Source organism: Xyrauchen texanus, chromosome 41, assembly GCF_025860055.1.
Source record: "Xyrauchen texanus isolate HMW12.3.18 chromosome 41, RBS_HiC_50CHRs, whole genome shotgun sequence".
NCBI classification, from domain to species: domain Eukaryota; kingdom Metazoa; phylum Chordata; class Actinopteri; order Cypriniformes; family Catostomidae; genus Xyrauchen; species Xyrauchen texanus.
The window spans coordinates 9538633-9562980 of NC_068316.1; the positions used below are offsets into that span (position 1 = coordinate 9538633).

The 24348-nt window shown below is 36.8% G+C and overlaps 1 protein-coding gene across 2 annotated transcripts; it reads left to right on the top strand.

Moving 5' to 3' along the window:
- The first annotated feature begins 2367 nt into the window (after positions 1-2367).
- Positions 2368-17879, top strand: LOC127634563 (noelin-3-like). Of its 2 annotated transcripts, none has more exons than XM_052114178.1 (6): positions 2368-2558; positions 9267-9410; positions 12976-13131; positions 13604-13823; positions 15134-15240; positions 15896-17879. In XM_052114178.1, exons 1-6 carry the CDS (start codon positions 2490-2492, stop codon positions 16568-16570), a joined length of 1371 nt encoding a protein of 456 aa, XP_051970138.1. In that variant the 5' UTR covers positions 2368-2489; the 3' UTR covers positions 16571-17879. The 2 variants fall into 2 exon arrangements, with proteins under 2 accessions (XP_051970138.1, XP_051970139.1); XM_052114179.1 differs by having other exon boundaries at positions 13607-13823.
- Positions 17880-24348: the final 6469 nt, after the last annotated feature.

Below are 24348 nucleotides of genomic sequence, written 5' to 3' on the forward strand. Positions count from 1 at the left end.
AAATCATCTGACAACCATTGCCATCTGCGGCAGAGACGTTTGATTATGTCAACTTTTTATTATTTTGTTAACTAGAATAACAACAACCTTTGATAACAGGATTCAGCTGATAATATCAGCCTGAAAGCAAATCAAGAACTTTCCTCATGGAAACCATCATTTTGTAACTCTTTTAGTACTCATTATTAATAGTTGGTGTTTTGGGCTGTTCTCTTAACAAAGCTGCCAATTTTTATAGAAAGCTTTCACTCATAAAAATCCTGCCAGATTAAGAGTCCAGATTAAGGTCTATTTGTGCTTTTGGCTGTATTATTAACTGATGGGTCTAACATTTGCACACAAAAAAAAGCGAGTTGTTAGCGAGTTGGTTAAAAAAGTAGTAGTAGTTAGCTGAACAATTTATGGCCTGATCTTAAAAGAATATCCACTGAAGTGTTACTGTATATTGTGGCAATATTGCCTGGAGGCTGTTGTGGTGAACAACCAGCTTCTGCCTCATTTAGTTCAACTGTTTACTTAATGGACATTCCTTAAACAGATTCTGGATTCTCGGGAAGATTGTTGGTATTGTTTGTTTTCAACAATAAAGCAAATTCCAAACAAAAGAATGAGACCACAAGTAGTTAAGCGTGCTTCTATTTAGCATATTTCTTATTTAACCTCATGTGACCCACGTCCACATAAGTGGATGCTGTATTTTGGCTTTTCTATATGCAAGGCATAATTTAAATGAATAAAAACTGATTGAATACTGTTCACAAGTCACAAGTCATTTAAAGGGTTAAATTCTGCTGCAGCGAGTCATGTGACAACAGCATGCCGTCAATTTCCTTTAAGTGCTCCTACGGACACAGCCCCAACAAAAGTGCCTCTGGTAAGAAATATCTTTAAGTTTTTACATTGAAACCTATTTGGTTGTAAAGAGTAATGTCTCTAGTTTCATTTGATATGCTGCTTTAAAAAATCTGTTAGTTTTTTGCATGTTAACACGCTGATAAACATGATGTCCACATATGTGGACACTGGCACTGAATTTCAACAAAAGTAGAAAAACAAGTTAGTTATTTTGAATACCTTTTAACTCTAATGTTTAATTTTGATATCTCTGTGCAATACAATTCTATTAATTAACATTAGTAAATGCATTCTTTTGTATTTACTGTGCATTTTCACTTTAAAAATAAATGGGTTCATTCAAAAGCTGAAAATACTGCTTTCAGAGGTTTTATATGTGTAGGACCAGTGCAGACAGACAGCACACTGGAGGTTAAGACATTCACTAAATAGTGAGCAAGGGAGCATCCAATAGCTTTCAATGCAGCTAAGTGCAAAGTTCAGTTTCAGGCTGCAGAGAAAGTTTGGACCACTCAACATGTTTGGCAGACATGGGAGAATGTTAATCAGTACATAAATTCAGAATTGTATGATGCTACATTTTATTTTAACATGGTTGGCAGTGATTGGATGCAGCTGAACATTATTTTGAATTATAACAATTTTTTATTCAGCTTTACAGAAAATCAGCTGTAATGTCTGTAACATCTCAAAAACATGAATAACCAGCACTCCTGGAAAAATCATAAACAATTTGATGAAAAAAAAAATCTGTATTATTTAAATTTTCACAACGTATTCTTGCTGTCCACATATGTGGACATACAGTTTTAGGAAAACTATTTATTTTTTATTTTTTATTTTGCTTATTTAGTAAGTGCTACTAGTTACAAATCAAAAAGGGAAATGGAAAATGCACACTGCAGTCATGCTCGGATCTCAAGAGGGTAATAATAACCAACATCAAATTATACTATCAGCATAGCATTTTGAATAATAAGTTTAATTTAAAAATGTATTTAAGATTAATAGTGTATATTTAAAAGAGTTAAATGTGCTACTTTGGAAAAATGACTTAGATATAGTGACGAATCTTACATATATGTCACATCATATCTTAGTTTAACGTTTGTTCAAATTTTTTTCCAGGTTTAAATGAAAACATTTCTAATTTTTCAATGTGGTCTCAGACTTTAGAACCCCAGTCTGTAGCCTACATATGCAACTGCAAATGGAACAGGTTCCAGCTCACACTTCTCATGTTGCATTGAAACAATGTGTGGTTTATGGTTGCAGTGGTTTCATAAACCCAAACGTTGGTCAACAAGTTAACGTTTGGCACAAAAGAACCGGACTGAATCATCAAATGATGTCACATCCGTTGTGAAGGTCTCATTCTCATGTGCATTGACAGTCTTGGGCGCTCTCGCGCACTGTTTGCTGAATCCTCATGCGCGTGCGGTCGTAACTTTGGGCAGTGCGCGCTCAGTATTGGCTGCACGAGGGAAGCTCGCGCGGCGAAGCAGCAGGGTAATGAATGTGGATTTATCCGCCCTGTTCGGTTCGGGCATCATCTGCCAGCAGCTACGCCGACGGTTCTCACGCCGAGGAGGTGATATTAACGCAAGAAAACTGCGATAGTGAGCCGTGACAGCATGATTGTTCTGTTCGGTGCATTAAATCCCCTGCTTTTCCTGATTGTCTTCGGACTGTATCCATCATCAGTAAGTTCATGGTGATTAGTTCCAGTCATATAGATGTAAATTTGCATTTCTTTGTTCTTGTTATATAGTGATAATAAACAGCGTATTATGAATAAATGAAATGAAATATGCATAATAAGTTGTCTGCTACTGCCTCCAGTGAGTTTGTTTTGACTATAATTTAATTTGGTTTTCAAAGACTTGATACCGCAGTGTTATATCGTTATGTCATATCACGTATGTTATGCATTACAAACGTGTTGCAGGGAAATAAATATGCCACAGCACTTAAGATGCACTGATAATAAAGTTTGGTTTAGGGATTTTATATTGCCATTTAACAGCATGCAACATCGTTTGTGCTACTGGATGTTTAAATGTTTTGCTAGAAATGCATTAGTGACTTGTAGAGGCAAAAAGTGATATATGCAGCAAATATTCATCGGAATATGATATGTGTGGTTTTTTTCTAACATCGTCACCAACGTTTAAATAGTTAATATGCATATGACGCAGCAGCACTTATGTTATTATACCGCCAGTTTTTATAATTGTGTATTGCTAAATTCTGGTCCATTGCCGTCCACAGTAAATTTAAATAAACAAATACAATTCTACTTCGGAAGTTGTTCAATGCTTCTATACAGCAGTGTGAAAAAAGAAACTGTCAATATTTCAATTTAGAGAGACTCGATGTATTAATGGAAAAAATACAACGTGACAAATGTAACAAGTGCTAAAATGTGTTCAGTGATGCGCTTTAGATGTTTAGTGGGGTGTCAACTTCACGGAGGTAGTTTTGTCGTAGGCGGAGAGGAGCTGTCCACTCTGCCGTGGTGCTGAAGTGAACTAATTACACAGAGACATGCATGCACTGTCTGCATGAACTAAACAGTGAATTGCTTTTGACTGAACAGATGGTTTTTCCATTGGAAAACATAGTGCTTCTGTGCCGTGCACCTTTTTGACTTTACCAGACCAGTTATAAAGCTTGCTATCAATATTGCCGTGCACATATTAACTATGTATACTTACAAGCAGCTCCTCTAAATCATTTCTTGTAGTTCATTGGTATTACTATGTAAATACTGTGTAATTAATATGCAATTACTATGTAACAGGACCACTGATGTCAAGTGGGATTGTTGTTTGTTTAGATATGAAGTCTTCAAATTTACCGAAGACAAAAAATAAACTAAAATCTCCTTAGACCCCCAGCAGGAGGGCTGTTTGGATTCTTTTTTGCTCTATAAATGTGAATGGATGGCAGCTTGATGGGCTTCTAATTACATTGTTGTTGCTTATGGGATGAGTGATTCATGATGATTAATCTGACAGGTCTGAAATCCTATTTTTATGGGGACAAATTGCATTACACACCTAGGGGACACAGCTCTGTGGGTGGTATTCCAGAAACCATAAAACCTATTTGTTTCAATAAATATTGTCTTAGTTAATTGGGAGGCAGAATAGTGTGTTTGCAGGTGTCTTTTGTGTGCGCAAGTTACTAAGGTCATCCGGTGATCTTTGGTTCTTTATGTTTCTTAACTTGCATCGTGAATATCTAAACATTTTAGACAGATGTATTGCTGAGAGTTAATACACATGACGGATCAAGCAAAGTCACTTTTATCTTTGTATGCCTCAGTCTCTCTATAAGACTTCTTTATAAGAAGTACTCAGATATTGAGATATGATCTAAAGGTCAGAGCACTGATACACTGCCAATTTCTCTGATTTTTCTCTTTCTTTTTATCTTATAAAACCAGATTTGCTGTTCTAGTTTGTCTGTAGGTACTCGCACATCAATATGATGGAGCATACTAAAAATGAGTGATGCATAAAATGTTGTATCATGAGCACAGGTAACCATTGCAGTAACAAACTGCAAGAACTGTATACAGTAGTTGCATGCAGAAGGAAGGCAGGAATGAGGGAAGGAAGGTAGGAAGAGATACCATTCAATTAATCTTTTGTTCTCATGCATTAACACAGCAAATCACTAACCTCAGTGCCACCAGCAAGAGGTTAAGAATTCTTACAGTGGTAATAAATAATACAAGCAGCAGATGAAAGCCTTGTAATTCTCAAACAGGTGTTGTTTATATCAGTGCTTGATGCAAAGCATGACAGCACCATATACTGATAAGAATGGAACAGTATAGGAATGCTTTCTCTGCTGTTAAGTACAAATATCAGATGAAAACCCCAGCATTTACTAGTATGTGAGCAGCCTCATAAACAAACAGATGTGGACACACATCAGGCTTTTAAACTTTGTTCAGGCATTAATTATTTAAAATGTCTCATAACAGACACAGTCAAAAACAAAGGGATTTCCATTAGGACAGAAATGTGTCTATTTAAAAGATAATTATATTCAATGTACTCCTCTATGTCCTGTAATTGCTTTATATGCTTTATTATCAGGTCTCACTTTCTCTCTTGTTGGCATGATTTGTTTTTGCCATCAAAAATACTGTAAAATGGAAGTGGCCACGTTATACTCATTGTGACCGTTAAAGAATCCGTCATTAAAAACTGAAAGCCATTGGTGAAATACAGCTGATGTTGCTTGTATGCAAGGTATACATATAATCTTTACTTAAAACATATAGCATTTGCATAAATAACTCTATTACAGAATATATTGCTGTCTTTACATATTAGTTTAAGTTAGCATGTGTGCCCATATGTGATTGTGCAGCAGGGACAAAATGTCAGAGACCACTACTGAAAATGTTTCTATTTTGCATTGTTCTATTTTAATATAATTTTTTTATTAAATATAATTGAAATACAAGATTTTAATTTTAATATAGTATTACTTTTTCTAACATTTTGTATTACAAATTATACTATCAGCTTGTTACCGATTTGAGTGAAAAACACAAATCTCTGATTTTCTTAGTTTTTGGCATGTCCCCCTGTTGCTTCAATTCCCGAGCTTGCATGAGCTCCACAACTTTGTGCAAAACCTGATGATCCTTGTTATCAACATGATTTGAAAATTTTCTAAAGAGCATCTTCCTGGCTTCATTGGAAGCTAGAATATCTGACTATACCTTTTGTAAATAGGTTATCATGGTCAACAATTTTCTTCCATTTGATTAACTACCTAGAAATAGTGCATAATCTTATTATTTATATATTTTCATTGTAATAAAAACTGAGAAAAATAAGAGAAAAAAAAATTATTTCAATGTGGTCACATATTTAAATTCTGGACATTTACATTTATGCATTTGGCAGACGCTTTTATCCAAAGCGACTTACAGTGCACTTATTACAACCTGGAGTTAAGTGCCTTGCTCAATGACACAATGGTGGTGGCCGTGGGGTTAGAACCTGTGACCTTCTGATGAACAGCCCTGTGCTTTAGCCACTACGCCACCACTCCATAACCCCACTCTCTCTGTGTCACTCTTTGTCTTTCTCTCTACTGTATATATATATATATATTTACATACAACAATTAGTTCCGGTCCTCGAATCTGATTGGACGAGAGACATTCCAGGAGAACTGATGGCCGCACACCATCAGCACTCGGACGCTTCACTGTGTGTATCACTCCACTTGTGTTCGCGCCTTTCTAAACTAAAATTTAAGAGCAGTGCAGATGTGTTAAGAGCCATCGGTCTCTATACATTTAATACATTAGATTTAATATAGGATAGGCTATATTACATATATATATATATATATATATATATATATATATATATATATATATATATATATATATATATATATATATATATATATATAATATATGCTTTAAACTAAGAACTTCAGCATTAAGGCTCATCACAGCTGAGAGGCACAACAGACTGATTGATTACATAAACTCAAGGTGCTTACCTCTTAGCGGACATATCACATTGGAGAGGACAAAATGGCAGAGGAGATTGCGGTGTCTATAGTGAATGATTCTTGTGCAACGGCTACTGCGAAATAGGGAGGAATACCCCAGCTTGGATGGCTATTTTACCACTGAGAAAAAAGGATGCATTTCACCAAAATAACATTATCTTTAGAAAGCTGACTAACAGACTACAGCATCATCGCACATGCTCCATCTCTCTCTCTTTATCTGTCTCTCTCTCTCTCTCTCTCTCTCTATTTCTCACACAAACACAAGCACACACACACATCCTTGTTTCTCAAATAACTTGTTAGAAATAGCCCAAGCCGTTGCAAACGAAGGCTTGAACACATTGCAGATTCTGTTCTGTTGCGTTAGAAAGTAGTTCCATGTACAAATTCATTGCACTGTTGTATATAAGCAATATCACATGCACAATCATGCTATATGGCCCTATCAGCATTGCTGTGATTACCTACGGCACTCAGTCTGCAGCCTTGTGCCTGCGGCCAAATCACAGTAGTGCTGATGTAGGGACAAATCACTGTTGCTCATTTTATATTGCTTAAATATATATATATATATATATATTTATATATGGGCAGAAAAGTCAGAGAAATTCAGTGTGAGAAAAGAATAGAGGATGGAAGGCGGTAGTGAATTCAGTGTGTGTGAATGTGTGAGTGTGTGAGTTTGTGTGCATGTATGACATGGGATGCCTTTATCCTCATATGGGAAGCTTATCAGTTTGTCCTCTCAGGAGAATTCGCAAAAACCTTGCAATCCACTACCTTTTCTTTCTCCAGTCCAATGCTTTCTTCCTGTAAAGCTTTTTTGTTTGTTTTTCAAGCCCTGTTTTGTTTTGCTCTTCGTGGCTCTGTCGAGCACACAATTATGTCTCACATATCAACTCACAGTCTTGACTGTACAAATTATATATCAAAGCCTGGGAATTGGATTAGCTACAGCACAACTGGGTTAGAATGCGAGAACATAGGCATTACACTGACTGATAGAGACACACCCACCTTCATGATGTCACGGATCCTCAGGTCCAGCATTAGACAGATTTCCAATAGATAAAAGTGGCTGTATAGTGTGGCCTCCTTGACTTTTCAGTCCAGCTAAGCGATTTACTTCATTCATCATTCAAGAAACTGCTGTCTGGGGGGCAATGGCAGGTCTGCTTGACTGTTATGGCTCTGAAAAGCATGTGTTTAACTGTTAGTAAGGCCTTCACATCTTTCATATAAAAGATAACACTGGGTTTTAGTATTCCTGCGGTAGCCTTCTTGTTAATGGTGATCTCAAGGCTGCGCAAGAGAAAGGATTTATAAATGCCGTTCCTTTGAATTTGCTCAGGGGATGATATGCTCGCATCAAAAAAAATTCTGTCTATATCAAACAGTCAGAAAGGTAAATGTGAGTGTAATACTGATAAGTTAGAGTGCATGTAAGTCAGGTCTGGCCTACATTGTGGGGACCAAATGTCTCCTCAGTTACAGTAAAACTTGAAATCAGCTACATTGTGGGAACTAGCCAATATTCTCACAAGGAAAATGTCTTTAAAACATATTTAATAATGTATTTCAGGGATAATTCACCCAAAAATGCAAAAAAAATAAATAAAATAAAATGTGAATTTCTCTCTTGTGTAAAGCACAAAAATATGTATCTAGCAGAATGCCCAAGCTGCTCTATCCCTAGTCAATTTTCACTTTCCTTGTATGGAAAAGAATAACAATAAAAGTGAATAGTGACCAGGGACAGAGGAGCTTGGACACATTTTTCTAACCATATCCTGAGAAGAAAGAAATTGTTGAGCAAATGAAGACAGAATTTTAATTTGGGGGGTTAACCATCCCTTTAATGAAAATGAAAAAAAAAAAAAAAACGTAAAGATCTAAACTAATCTTCTGTGATGATTAGTGAGAGGGTTAGGAGATAGAAAATATAATTAGCTCAGTGTAAACATAGATGTAAATGGTAAGTGCTATCCATGACAGTAAAACAAATGTATTTATGTATGTGTGTGTGTGTGTGTGTGTGTGTGTGTGTGTGTGTGTGTGTGTGTGTGTGTGAGCGTGTATTTATCACTTTGTGGGGACCAAATGTCCCCATAAGGATAGTAAAACCCGAAATTTTTGACCTTGTGGGGACATTTTGTCGGTCCCCATGAGGAAAACAGCTTATAAATCATACTAAATTATGTTTTTTGAAAATGTAAAAATGCAGAAAGTTTTCTGTGAGGGTTAGGTTTAGGGGTAGGGTTAGGTTTAGGGGATAGAATATAAAGTTTGTACAGTATAAAAACCATTATGTCTATGGAAAGTCCCCATAAAACATGGATACACAACTGTGTGTGTGTGTGTGTGTGTGTGTGTGTGTGTGTGTGTGTGTGTGTGTGTGTGTGTGTGTGTGTGTGTGTGTGTGTGTGTGTGTGTGTGTGTATGTGTGAGCGTGTATTTATCACTTTGTGGGGACCAAATGTCCCCATAAGGATAGTAAAACCCGAAATTTTTGACCTTGTGGGGACATTTTGTTGGTCCCCATGAGGAAAACAGCTTATAAATCATTCTAAATTATGTTTTTTGAAAATGTAAAAATGCAGAAAGTTTTCTGTGAGGGTTAGGTTTAAGGGTAGGGTTAGGTTTAGGGGATAGAATATAAAGTTTGTACAGTATAAAAACCATTATATCTATGGAAAGTCCCCATAAAACATGGAAACACAACATATGTGTGTGTGTGTGTGTGTGTGTGTGTGTGTGTGTGTGTGTGTGTGTGTGTGTGTGTGTGTGTGTGTGTGTGTGTGTGTGTGTGTGTGTGTGTGTGTGTGTGTGTGTGTGTGTGTGTGTGTGTGCAGACGATTGGACCAAAGGAGGGATGGCAGGTGTACAGTTCGGCTCAGGATGCGGATGGACGATGTATCTGCACTGTGGTCGCACCAGAACAAAACCTCTGCTCCAGGGATGCCAAGAGCAGACAGCTCCGACAGCTGCTGGAGAAGGTCTCATGCATAAACACATTTTATTTGTCTCCTTCTGTCTTCTTCTGAAGGGTTTCTAAAAAACTGTTATTGGACGACATATATATATATATACATTTCAAGAAACCAAGCTTGCAAAGTAGCAAGAGTACTGAGTACTGTTAATGCTTCAGGCAAGTTAAGGTTTACCTAACTTACACACTTTCTTTCGTGGAACACAAAAGGAGGAATATTGAAGAATATACTGGGCACTCTTTTCCATGTTAAGCTCAATCGACAGCATTTGTGGCATAATGTTGATTACCACAACAATTAATTTAGACTTTTATTTACAGTGAGGCACTTACAATGGAAGTGAATGGGGGCAATCCATAAACAAAATACTCACTGTTCCAAAAGTATAGCCACAAGATGTAAAAAATAGGCATGTCGACATAATTTTAGTGTGAAAACATCGCTTAATAACCTTTTCTGTGTAAGGTTAAATGCAATTTGTACATGTTTGTTGCCATGATGATGTTATGCCATAAACCCTAAAACCCTAAACTGACAGTAAAAGTGAAGATTTAAACAGCTTTTCAGATCCAATAATACTCAAGATTAGAATTAAACATATGTCCTTTTTTTATTTTAAGCTTCTCACTGTAAGTCCCCCACTGTTACCTTGATTTTTGCCTTTTTTAAAGAAAAGGAGGGACGAGTCGAAATTATAGTTTTGTGGTAATCAACATTATGCCAGAAATGCTGTCGATTGAGCTTAACCCAGAACACAGACTATTCCTTTAAAGGCTATGGGTTTGTCAAGTACCAAAATAACAAAAATAAAAGTGAAAGTACCAAAAAGTATATTAATTACAGTTTCCTTAATTGCTAGCTCTTAAATCAAACCTGTCAACACTGATGTTAATGACATTTGGTCACAATTTCCAAGAACACAAAAGAAACATAAAAGGCGATAAATAGTGTTGACAAATAATGTTTGTTGCCTATTTTACTCTTGTAGTTCATTTCAGAGCTTTGGTGGAGGGAAGATTATGAGTGATTGACGGCATGAACTGGGATGAAACTCATTGATCTCTGCCTGCATCACCTTGGTCTAAAGATGGACTACATTTAAAAAAAAATTAAATGGAATAAATAGACTATCAATTAATTGCCAACAAAAGCCTTCATCAGCCAATTAACAAGGACAATTGCATCTGTGTGAACATATTAAATTAATCCAGGATGGACTTCAAAGACATTAGTCATTAATCTTACAGTTCATACAAAATCATTGTTTAATCACTGACCCTTAACACTTACTTAGTTTAATAATTTTAAACCATGACTTGAACTATACATAATTAACATTGGCATTATATTCATGATGTTAGTCAGAGGGGAACTGGCCCCCACAGTGAGTTGGTTTCTCCCAAGGTTATTTTACTCCATTAACCAACATCTTCTGGAGTTTTGTGTTCCTTGCCTTCGGCTTACACGCTGGGTTTCTAAATACAATTATTATTTAATTATTTAATACATTATTTGTATACAGAATTTACAATCATATATAATCAAACTACACAATTATGACTCTAAGACTTTATAGACATTACAGTTTCATTTTCTGTTAAATTATGATTTTCTGTAAAGCTGTTGTGAAAAGTGCTATACATATTAAAATGACTTGACTTGACCTTAAATTTAGGTGTGTTTCTCACACAAAGCTTATTGCTTCAGAAGTCCTGGAATAGAGCACACAAATCATGTGGGGCACTTTAAATGAAAAAAAACTGTTAGCATATAATAGAGCTGGCCGTTATTTTAAACATACATGATACATTTGCAATGATTTTGTTGGCGATATAAAATTAAACAACATTGTGAACATCTCTATGACCTTAATGGGCTTTTTATTTGGCCATTTAAATGTATAGGTTACCCAAAATTTAATCAAAATTTTCATAATTTTCTCTATGTTTGCTCTCTTCCGTGGAACACAAAAGTTGAAATTGTTTTGAATTTCCTGGCCAATCTTTTCCATAAAATTAAAGCACCATAAAAGTATCTTTAATCTCTGTATATTTCTCTCTTGCCTTCTTTTTATTCTGTCAAAAACACACACACACACACACACACACACACACACACACAGCCACCATTTGTCTTGAATATATTGTGTGGCCAACTAATGTACTGTTTAGCCTGAGGGACTCAGAAGCTACTGTAGCCCACCACTAATACTGTGACATATTACGCACACACTCGTTCCTTCTCTTCCTCTTTTCCATTCTCTCCATCACACAATGTATATTTTTCCCTCCCCCCATTTGTTTTAGCCCCTTTTATCAGTCTCATTCCCACTTACACATACACACACATACAGTATACACACTCCAGTGCAATTGCAAATGGGTACTTCCACTGCGTTAGTGAGAGACTGATTTGTTGAAGGTTATTAATACTTGATTTTATGATAAATGATACATGCCTCAATCCAGCGGGAGCCCGACTGCTGTTAATATTGATATGTACACTTATTAACGCCTCCGTTTCCCCTATAGCCTCAAAGAAACTGCAAGTCTACCGAGAACACCTCTCATTCATGATTCATGGATTTCTACTTCTCTCTTGCCCCTGTCAAGGAAGCTAATCAGAATGTTTGACGGGAATAAACACCATGAGATTGGAGTGACCGCTCGGTTGTAGTCTGATCAGACCCTTTAAAAAATTAATTAAGTCGGTTTATCCATAGGGTCTGAAAACAGTGATGTGCTATCATATATCTTCCATTATCTCTTACTCAGACCTGCTGAGATTAAAGGGATAGATCACTAAAATACATTTTAAGTTGAAAAGTCATCATCTACTCACCCTCATGTCATTAAAATACATCTGACTTTATTTTCTGTATAATACAAAAAGGAAATATCTAGCATAATTGTGGCTAGAACTTTAAAAGTCTAAAAAGCAAATAAATGCAGCATAAAAGTAATCCATAGACCTCCAGTGTTTTAATCCATATCTTCAGAAGCCATATGAAAAGTGTGGGTGAGAAACAGATACATTTTTAAGTCATTTTTTACTCTAAATTCTCGTCCCTGCCCAGTTGGTAGCGATACACACAAAGAACGTGAATTGCCAAAAACAAAAGAAGAATGTGAAAGTGAAAGCTTTTTGTTTGTAAAAAAATACTTTATTATGTATCAGTTTCTCAACCAAAGCAATCATATCGCTGCTGAAGACATGGATTTAACCACTGGATAAGTGCGGATTACTTTTATGCTGCATTTATATGCTTATTGGAACTTCAAAGTTCTGGCCACCATTCACTTTGGACCTACAGAGCTGAGATGTTCTTCTAAAAATCTTTGTTTGTGTTCTTAAGAAGGAAGAAAGTCATACACATCTGGGAGGAAATGAGAGTTAATAATTGGAGGATTTGCATTTTTGAGTGAACTATCCCTTTAAGGAAATCAACCTACGAACGGCTTAATTATAGTTGTCTCTGCACATTAACATGGAATAAAAAAACAGTATTTTAACATCAAAACAATAACACACATTACCTTTAAGCTTCCTTACATGTGGTTTTGTGACGCAGGTGCAGAACATGTCTCAGTCCATTGAAGTTCTGAACCTACGGACACAGCGAGATTTCCAGTATGTCATGAAAATGGAAAATCAAATGAAAGGATTACGGACCAAGTTCCGGCAGATCGAAGAGGATAGAAAAACAATAATGGTTAGAAACTTTAAGGTATGTTTTTTACCTATATGAAGTTGCAAAGATCTTCTGATGGAAATGCATACATCAGCATCCAGCTTGTAACATTATAAATGTTAAATGTCAAAGGTTTAATAACAGAATTTCTCAAAATACTGTATACTGTCATACTGTAAATGGAATATTAGGTTTAACACAGCTAATATGTGTAAATCGTAATAGCATCAGTGTTCATGGATGGGCTTGGCTGTACTTGAGAAGGTCAATTTTATAATGATGTCCTCACAAATCTAACAAAGCATGTAAAGAGCCCATTTGTGAGGACATTTGAAGCAGTCTTCAATATTTGAAAGGCATCACCTCTGTATAAAAAATGCTGCATCTGTGAGATGTCCTCACAAATATAGTGAAACCAACCCTTTTGTGTGTGCGTGCGTGTGTGCTCGTGTGTGTGTGTGTGTGTGTGTGTGCGTGTGTGCGTGTGTGTGTTTGTGTGTGTCAATAGGAGCTGAAGGACCGTATGGATGAACTCCAGCCATTGATTCCTGTGTTAGAGCAGTACAAAACAGATTCTAAGCTCATCTCTCAGTTCAAAGAGGAAATTAGGAATCTGTCTGCTGTACTGACGGGTATCCAGGAGGAACTGGGAGCTTATGATTATGAGCAGCTCTACCAGAGAGTTCTCAGTCTGGACAGCCGTCTACGCAACTGCATGAGCAAACTCAGTAAGTGCCATCGACAGCACTAATCACAGTTGTTAAAAATTACATTTTTATCATGAGGAATTATCACACTTTTTACATGAACAGTACAAATAACCTGACAACCTGGTGATGTCTGATCATTTTGTCAATTGACATAAATTAAAGGGGCATATTCCAAAATGTTTAGGATTTTGATTGAATCTTAGAATTAAACAGGTTGTTAATGCAACTTTCCCTTTAAGACTTATGTATGCAAATGAGCTCTGTTATGTTTGGCTAACCTCATATGTAATGAGTAACCATGCCCCTGCCCAGCTGAATAATAAATACTGCTATACACAGAAAAGGTGCTGATATATAAATGTGGACGGTCATATGTTAGAGTATGTTAGTGAACATTAGAGTATTTTACATACTGAACATAGATATTATTTTATATCAAAGGAGAAAGGAACATGCTGTTTTCTATATGGCCTCCTAAAGGCAGAATGTGCATAAATTTTTTAGTCAGATTTATATTCCATATGGTTAAGTTTAGTCTAGTCTGTAAAATATTTCCAAAGTGATTCTTAATTTAAAACAAAAACATATCTAATTTAACCATTTAACCAAAAGTTAAGTAACAGATTTACCCCTGACTCCAGTTTCTCCTTATCTGATTATCTGTTATCTTGTCACTATCTTGAATTTTTCAGTCAGACTTTACAATAAGGATATATTTGTTAACATTAGTAAATGCATTAGGTATCATGAAATAAAGATGAACAAAATAATGTACAGCATTCATTAATCTTGGTAAAATGTTAATTTATGACAATTCAATTGTTCATTGTTAGTTCATGTTAGTATATATAGCAACTAACTTTAATGTATACTACTTTTAATTTTACATTTAACATTAACCAAGATTAACAAGTGTTGTAAATGAATTGTTCATAGTTAGTTCAGGTTATATAACGTTAACAAATGCAGCTTATTGTAAAGTGTTACAGATTATTCTTTGTACACATCAAGCAAAACAATTAAATAACAATGTATTTAACCTTCATCAAATAGCACCTGTTATTCTTAAGATGTGCTAAAAACCATACAGTATTAATAAGCTGGTTAGGCAAATTCAACAGATGTTACAATACATTTTTAATATATCTAATAATTGCATCCTGTTGTGGGGGTTGGATGCACTAAGCTAGTACATCATTAAGAGTTCTGTTTTTTCTATTTTTTTCATATGCACAGAAGGCCACATTCTTAAGAAGTGATGAAACTGCTTTTAGGAATGTAATAGTTTAAAAAATGGAGGATGAAATTCATTGTTTGTTTATTTTCAGCATGTGGGAAATTAATGAAAATCACAGGCCCTGAGACAATAAAGACATCTGGGACTCGGTTTGGCGCATGGATGACCGACCCACTAGCATCTTCGAGAAACAACAGGGTGAGTTGAGTAGGGGTGGAACTGCTTGCGTTTTTCATCTGCCTGATGAATGCTCTGCCATATATCTGATTAATTTTCCTCCTTACCAGAATTAGTAACATCCTGTTTGCAACTCAAGTGAAATAATTTATTTTGCAGCTCATCAACATAGTAGGGATCGGCATTTTGGTCATTTTGTCTACTCGAGTTCTGGAAATGATTACTCGAGTACTTTTCGAGATGTCTTTGGCTGCTGCATTGCATTTCATTGTTGTTTCAGTGTCTCGAATATTCTTTATTATAGGTTGTTATAACATAGTCTGCTACAAAAGTAAAAAAAAAAATGGAAATTCGCCTGGAGAGTGTGTGCTTCTCCCGAGTGTTAAGCACTGTCTCTGCCCTGAACAGAATGTCACGGTTCGCTGTGTTGGTGTGATAATTAAGACCACAAGGCATCGGAGAAAATCATGACATAATCAATCTTACAATTCAAAATAAGGCCCCTCTTTGACAAGTTTGTGTATAGTTATCACTAAATTTCTAATTTTGTGTAAAGTCTTGTCATGATTGATCATTATTGATCATTATTTTCAAGATCAATCATTGAATCACTTCCAAGTACTCGAGTGACTATCGCTACTACATACTTTAATCTATATTTGTCATTTTGCTTCAGGTTTGGTATATGGACACGTACACCAACAGCAAGGTGGTACGAGAGTACAAAAACATAGCAGACTTTGTATCTGGCTTGGAATCGCGAACCTATTACCTTCCCTTTAAATGGGCTGGAACCAACCATGTGGTGTACAACGGCTCCTTATACTACAATAAGGAACAGAGCAACATCATCGTCAAATACAGCTTTGAAAGCGGACGGGTTCTTGCCCAGCGTGCCCTGGAATATGCTGGCTTCCACAACGTCTACCCCTACACTTGGGGGGGCTTCTCAGACATTGACTTAATGGCTGATGAGCTGGGTTTGTGGGCCGTTTATGCTACCAATCAAAACGCTGGAAACGTTGTCATTTCTCAGTTAGAACCTCAGACACTGGAAGTTCTCCAGACGTGGAACACGGAATACTCAAAAAGAAACGCAGGTGAGTCATTCATGATCTGTGGAACGCTCTACATCACCAATTCCCACCTGACCGGAGCAAAGGTGTATTATTCCTACAACACAAAGACCTCCACTTACGAGTACATAGACATCCCATTCCACAACCAGTACTTTCACATCTCCATGCTTGATTACAACGCTCGAGAAAGAGCACTTTATGCCTGGAACAATGGGCACCAAGTCATATTCAATGTAACGCTTTTCCACGTCATCAAAACCGAAGATGAATAAAAATGGACTTTAAGGTTAAGCAAAGAAGAAAGTACAATGCAGTTTAACTTTATGCTGTTATTTTCTACTCATTCATGTTTTTTTTTGTTTGTTTTTTCCAAAAGCAAATGAGACATATTACCTTTAACATAAATTTGCCACAGACTGCAGTTTGAAATGAGCATCTGTGACACACGCAGAATGACTTGGATGATGAATAACATTATAAACTGAATGATTTTGAAGTTCTTTTAATCATCTGCTCTAGAGTTGGGCGGTATGACAGAAATATGTCAACCAGTACAGATTCTGCTATACCATTTATATTGCAGTATAAACAGAGCGCAATTTTAAATGTTCAAAACCAAGCAGAAAACTATAGCCAACTCTTCAAAGCTCTGACTGACGTTTCCAATGCAGACAGTTCCACACTTGTACATTTTCATTTGAAAATGCATTCATTTCGCTATGTTTACACCTCTCATCCACACTAAAACAGCATTTTTTTCTTAAGCGAAAATGGAGACTTTTTAAAACGCTCTCCATTACCACATACTTTGGAAAATGATGCAGACAGAGTTTTCATACTTAAATGGATTAGTGTGGACGTGGCCATAGTGTAATTGTTGGTTGTTTACGGCTGCCAAAACTTGGTTCAATGTTATAAAATTAAACTGATGTGCCACTGTGCAAATGTCGCCTATTATACAACAGCTTCAAGCATGGTTCAGCTCATGAAGCTGTTTTTGAACGATGCCAGACTTTTTTTATTAATTTGTCCAATTTGCACAAGGTTATATATTGGTTTGCGGATATCATAATTAAGTTATTGAGATTTCCATCACTAAGATTATCAAACAGGACACAATACTACATATGTAATATTTGAAAAACTTTGGGGTTGCATTTCCAGCAAAAAAGAATATTTTGTGATATACTGTATATACATACTCTTACCATGACATGAAGTTCCTCATACAATGATATAAGATTTTGGTCATACCGCCCACCTCTAATCTGCTCACAATTTAGCTGCTCGGAAAATCTGGCCTTACTTGCAATATTTCGCTACAAGAGCCACAGACGGATTGCTCTACTGCATGAATTTTTTGTCATTTGTTATTTGTTATGTGGTCTTTGTATATCAAAATTGAAAATCCTATTTTCTAATATTCCTTAGTTGTGTGGTGACTTTAATTTTGCAGACATGCCTGGTAAACTTCTGTTGTGTCAAATTTATTTGTACAAACTGTAGAGATCTGAATATGAACCTATGTAAACGACTGTAACATTCATTGTCACTGTGAGAGGAAATATTTTATATTAAATCTAGAACAAAACAATAAATCAACTCGAATGAAGCCGTGATTCTACATCCATAAATGTAAACAACAGACAAAGCGGTAGAACAGAAAAGGGCTGCATGTGACACGGGGCAATTTGAGCAGGATTCGGCCCGAAATTACAGAGGATATAATGAGGTAATTTGCTGATGATTGTGACCCGTCTGCAGTCGCATTCACATTCATTTACGAGGAACCTTTCTCACTTCATGACTTTGAATGCTGTCCATTGGCATTTTCAATCAAGATCAAGGGCATAGGAGCTAGGGGGATGATTCGAAGTCCTCTCAGCAATTTCCTCTCCCTTCATGTCGGTGTCAAGCCTCCCTGACTGCTGGGGCACTGGGAATTTAAACGCACTTGTACCACCATCAATTTAGCGCTGGGAATACATCACCCACAGGGATTTAGTTCACTGCTGTTTCCTCCTATCAGTGTTAGTGCATTTTAAATGAATATTTGTAATACTGATATCCTGCTTCCAGAAAGTGTCAAATTGCATTGCTTTTTAGTTTCAAGTATTGCTTTCTGGGAGATTTGTTATTTATTTATTATTAATTTTTGAGTAATTACAAAGTTCATTTAAAGTCATTTTAACGGGATAGTTCACTCAAATATTAAAATTATGTAATTTACTCACCCTCATGTTGTTCCAAACAACAATAATATAATATAAAACTATTTTTTTTAGTTTTTTTGTGGAACACAAAAGGAGATGTTTGGCAGAATGTTAGAAAAATGTGATGAAAGATGCAATTAAAGTGAATGGTCACTGAGGCCAACCTCTCATTTTGTGTAGAATAAATACCTTAATTTGTGTTTGGAACAACAGGAGAGTGAGTAAATGATGATATAATTTTCTTTTTTAGGTGAATTATGCCTTTATGTAATTTCCATCTAATAATTTCTCCTTATCTTCTGTATTCTTACAAAACTACAAAACATTAGTACTCTATATTTTAAGCCAAAAAACACTATATTTGATCCCTTATGTGGAAACCACTAGACATCCCATGGGTCTTTGTTGCAATGGATGATGGTGAGGACTGTATCACAAATGCATAAAGCAATTGGCTCACCAGAAGACCAATATCTATGAATGAATATGAACTTTCAGAATGCTACTTTATTAACAAACAAATAAATCCTATATAGTCTGATACATTTAAATCCCCAGCAATAAACTAACAGTGCCTGTTATAGTGGAAAAATGCATTTTTGGGCTGTAGTTTCTCATTAAGGCTCAATTTAAATTCCAAATATGACAAACTCATTTTTACTTTTTCTGTAACATACTGGGGAAAACAAACAATCAAACAAAAAACATGCCAGTTGTGGAATCACAATTTCTTTATATCAATCAAACGAGATGTTTATAGAGGTTTGGTTTCTGGAGGGTTAGTCTGCCAACAATTTCAATTACACTTGAATCAAGTGAAGAGTAACTGATTCTTACACAAAATTAAACTTTGGGTCTCAATAAAAATCAGTAGCACATAATAACCAAGATTTTTTTGATGTAATGGAATCATACTTGAAATCTATTCTCCGTCTAGGTCATTTAGTAGTGCAATCTCTTCTCTGACTAGTCCTAAAATGAAGGCTGAGTGAAAAAAATGTCATAAGGGAGGGAACAAAATGAAAAACAAAAAAAATCACATTTCAGTGAATTTTAGAAGCTTGTTTTTATTTTATTGATTTTTCTCACGTAGACTGAAAATGTTGAGTCAAAAATAATGGAAAAAAATCTAACACCAGTCTGGCTTCTCTCTCATAAAGGAAGACATCTGTCTCCAACAATGAACTAAGACATCTGTCTTTAACTGATAGCATCTGTCCTTTATGCCGAATTGGTGTCTGTTTTTTTAAGGAAGATCATTACTTATGTGATTATGCAAAAGAACATGAATGTTGCAGCAGCATATTTGAGTCTCACGCTTGGGAGTCTCAGATCTCAACAAGAAAGACATCAACTTCTTGAAGCACTGCTGTTTCGAGAAAGCATCTACTGCGTCCCTCTGAACCACCAATCAAAAAGCAAATTAGGCTCAGTTGTTGACGTTTTATGTCTTAAATGTTTTTATTATTTGTTTTTTTTTATAAACAGCAGGCTTATTTCCAACAAAGAGAGCTAGATCAGAAAACATATCTGGTGGTAAAATGTCTTATTGATTAAAATAATTCCCTTTTGTTCTGAAATTAAACAATTCCTAATAACAGCTACAGTGGTTTTAAAGATCTAAATATCATAATCTGCAATTTTCATCATCGACTATTCAGTCAGTTGTTTGAACGACTTGTTGACTAGTTGGCGTTAAGGATAATAATGTATAATTAGGCTCCAATATATTCAGGGTTGGGGAGTAACGAAATACATGTAACAGGAATAAATATTTAAAATACAAAATATATATATATAAGTAACTGTATTCCAAGCAGTGTCAGATAGAATCAGCAAAAGAGTTTAATCTCTCCACAGCACCTAAAAAATATGGGAATATTACTCACAGAGGAGGATTTCATGTCCGACAGAGATAGTCTTGAAATGTATTGATGATGCAGTGCTTTACTGTAACAACAGCAATTAAAAAGACTAAACCTAGAGCATTAAAAAGACAAAACTTCTAACAGAGGGTTTTACTATGCTGAGTTATTCATTGTTAAGCACAGTAAGTTATCATGCAAAAATGCTCTCTATGAAGTTGTGTCTCTCATTAAAACCCACCACTAAAATATAAATGTTATTAGTCAACCACCCCGACACATCCCTACAGTGTACAGAGTGTACAGTGGGTGTTAAAATTCAATTTAGACCTGGAAATAAAGTTTTAGGAATATCTTACTTGAGATTCAGCACTATTTCTCTGTCACTAATCAACAATGTTGTGTAAGTTACTTGTAATTTACTACAAATTACTAATTTCTTCCTTAAACAAGTAATCACATTAATCCATCCATCCATCCATCCATCGTCAACCGCTTATCCTGTGTACAGGGTCGCGGGGTAATCACATTAATAATTAATTTAATTTTAAGTTACTTTCTAAAACACTTTTCCTCTCAATGAATTCAAAATAATGTCTCATTTTCCTCCTTGTTCATTGTTGTACATAACTCAGCACCTCACATTTCTCCCTCACATTACTCATTATATTATATACCTCTCTCATTACAGGTCTATAATTCATCATAATTCTACATAAATAAAATTATTTCAAAAACATATGTAATGACTAATAATTTACTTAAAAGTAATAAAATGAATTAAAAGTCAGTAACTGTAATCTGAGTACAAGAATTTAAAAGGTAATGTGTTACACTACTTTTCTGTCATAAAAATAATTCGATTGCAGTAACTTTGTAATCACATTACACCCAACACTGCTAATCAGATAAGCAAATTTATGACATTGACCAAATTGTCTCCAGATGAAAACTCTTTTTTTTCACTCTTTGTAAAATCTTTCACTCAAATTGTTATGCTGATTAACTCATTTGTATACACCCCACTGTACAATAATTAAAGATGTGCTTTTGTCACAAAAGCCTAACTCCCTAAAGCTCTAAATAGAACACTTAACACTTTCTGTGAAATTAAAAGGCAACTTAATTTGGCCATATGATATGTTCTGCAATATGAATGTAGAGCAGCATTTACTGCACAAGCTTTGATTATTTCCTTAAACAAACCTAGCATTCTGACTTTCCCTATTTGCATCTCGTCACCCGCTTAAACATCTTGGTTACTGTCGTAACCTCCATTCCCTGATCAAGGGAATGAGATGTTGTTTCGATGTAGTGACACTAGGGGTCACTCTTGAGCACCCCGAGCACCTCTATTCTTATGAGAAAAGGCCAATGAAAATTGGTGAGTGGCTTTTTCAGTGGCTACTACAGCGTTTTGGCAAGAGGGACACAACGTCTCATTCTCTCATCAGGGAACGGAGGTTATGACAGTGACCAAGGGTCCCTATAGAAAAACGCCACAACAGCTGAACCGTGTTACGTGAACTGCTGATGCAGGTGCAAGCAAGCTGCTGTGTGCATAATAGTGCAGGTGCATCAGTCTGCACGTAACCTCCCCAAATACCCCAAAAAGACATCATGTAGTTCCCACCATCCCTGAGGGGGGAAGCGATGTAACTAGCATGGGAGCAGGCTGTGGCAGTCTATGTTTTCTCTCCTTAGAGTATTAGATCTGGCTGGGGCCATCTAATGCTATTATACACATCGGGGAAGGTGTTCTTTTCCTTTCCTATTTTTTCAGGGGGAAAATACCCTGCAGAAACCGCATCCTGCCCAAAAGGAGAGGTCAACATGTGGCAATACGACATGTGGGCTTACCAGCCGCACATGAATGGTGCGCGGTGGTAGGTCCTACCCCGAAGGGGAGGAACTCTACAAACACGGCAGCCGGGGGCAGAGAGGGCTCTGCCCAAGGGAGACACAGGTCTGACTACAGGGAGACCATACCGCAAAAAATATATCACAGGGGTTTACCTGAGTAATTGGCACCTGTGGAGCACCTATCCCAGTACAGGGCATATTAGTACCCTTAGTGGGTCTAGCTGAAAACTCCTCCAGGGCACGGCCTGGGCCTGGTATGCCAGAGCGATGGCATCCACAATCCAGTGGGCAAGGCTCTGTTTTGAGACAGTGTTCACATTCTGCTGTCTGCCGAAGCAGACAAAGAGCTGCTCAGAGCATCTAAAGCTCTGTGTGTGATCCAAGTATGTGTGCAAAGCATGCACTGGACACAGCAATGACAGGGTTGGGTCTGCCTCCTCCCGGGGCAGCGATTGCAAGCTCACCACCTCATCCCTGAAGGGATTTTTGCGCACATAGCCCGGCCGGGGGCTCAGGATCATATGAGAATCTGCTGGACCAAACTCCAGGCAAGTGTCGCTGACAGAAAATGCTTGCAGGTCACCAACCCTCTTGATGGAGGTGAGTGCAATCAAGAGGGCCATGTTCAAAGAGAGGGCTTTCTGCTCGACTGACTCAAGAATAAATATAATTGATTAGCGGCTCAAAGTTGGCTTCCCGAAGGCCCAGGAGGACCATGGAGAGATCCAATGAGGGGAAGAGCTGTGGCCTGGGAGGATTCATCCTCTGGGTGCCTCTGAGGAACCTGATGATCAGGTTGTGCTTCCCTAGGGACTGCGTCATGGTGGGGGTCTTCAGGGGCGAAATCTGCACTCGTCGTGCAGAAGGAGAGAAAGCCGCTGGAAACAGCATACGATTCTTAAGAGGTGAATGGAACAGCAGTAGTATTGAGTTTGCTTGTACAACCGCTCGGCTCCGAAGAAAAAATCTGAATGAGAGAGGGCATTCCTCCTCCTTTTATACCCGAATGTCCTGGGGAGTGGCATGCAAATTCCTCTCGCCAATTCTCATTGGCCATTTTTCAAAAGAATAGAGGTGTTCGGGGCTCTCAAAAGCGACCCCTAGTGTCACTACATCGACACAACATCGAGTGAATGACAGAATGGGAACTAAAGGTGAGACTAATTCAAATTACATACTGAAATGAGTTTTAAAAAAGCTACTACTGATTTCCATATCAATCACACTAACCTGTTATTTCTTTGTTTATGTTCCTGTAGAAATGTGTCTGTGTGTGCGTATATGTGATTCATTTCACACAAATCCCCAGTGTTGTATTATTGGTATTCTTTATGATTCCTCCACTGCCAGTGTTATGTTACGAAATGTAAAGTGTTATGGTTTCCCCCCTGACAAAGGCACATCAAATCTCTGTGAACAATCTTTGAAATGGAGAAAGGTAAGTGCCTGAGGGAAAGGTTCCCTAGTGCCATGAATTTCAATAAAGACACAGGAAAGGCACGGTACAATCTCCAACAGTCCATTTATGACTAATCAGGTCAGATCACATAGAAAGTAATGCCGTCAGATTAATATTCTTGCCCGCAATGTCCAATTACCTCCCATACCATGAAATATTCCAATTATTATTATCCTTATCATTGAGTTTTCTTATCTGTCTTAACGTACCGTCAGTGTTTCTCACCCTTGAGGTTTTGCCAGTGATTAGAATGTGAGATTGCTGTCTTGTGAAAACGGCACATTGACATCATCACGAGGTGGCACACAGGTCATTTGTGGTCATTCATGGGTGAAGCAGCAAGCATAAAATCAATATTTTACTCCTCAAGTGCACTGCGTGCATACAAAGATATTTTCATAACTGAAAAGTGGCACAAACAAAGGTGCAGACAAATCAGTCTCTCGATCAAGTGACAATAGTGTCAGCTCAATGAACCCGTTCCTCAAGGGGGTGACATTTATGAAGATCATTTTAAAAGTTTCTCTTCTTTCTTGTCACACATGAAAGCATGAAAGTATATTTTATGTTTGCAGAGTTAAGAGAGTGGGCATAACCATATTTGATAAATACTGATTGAATACATGAATGAATACTGTATCACAGGTAAA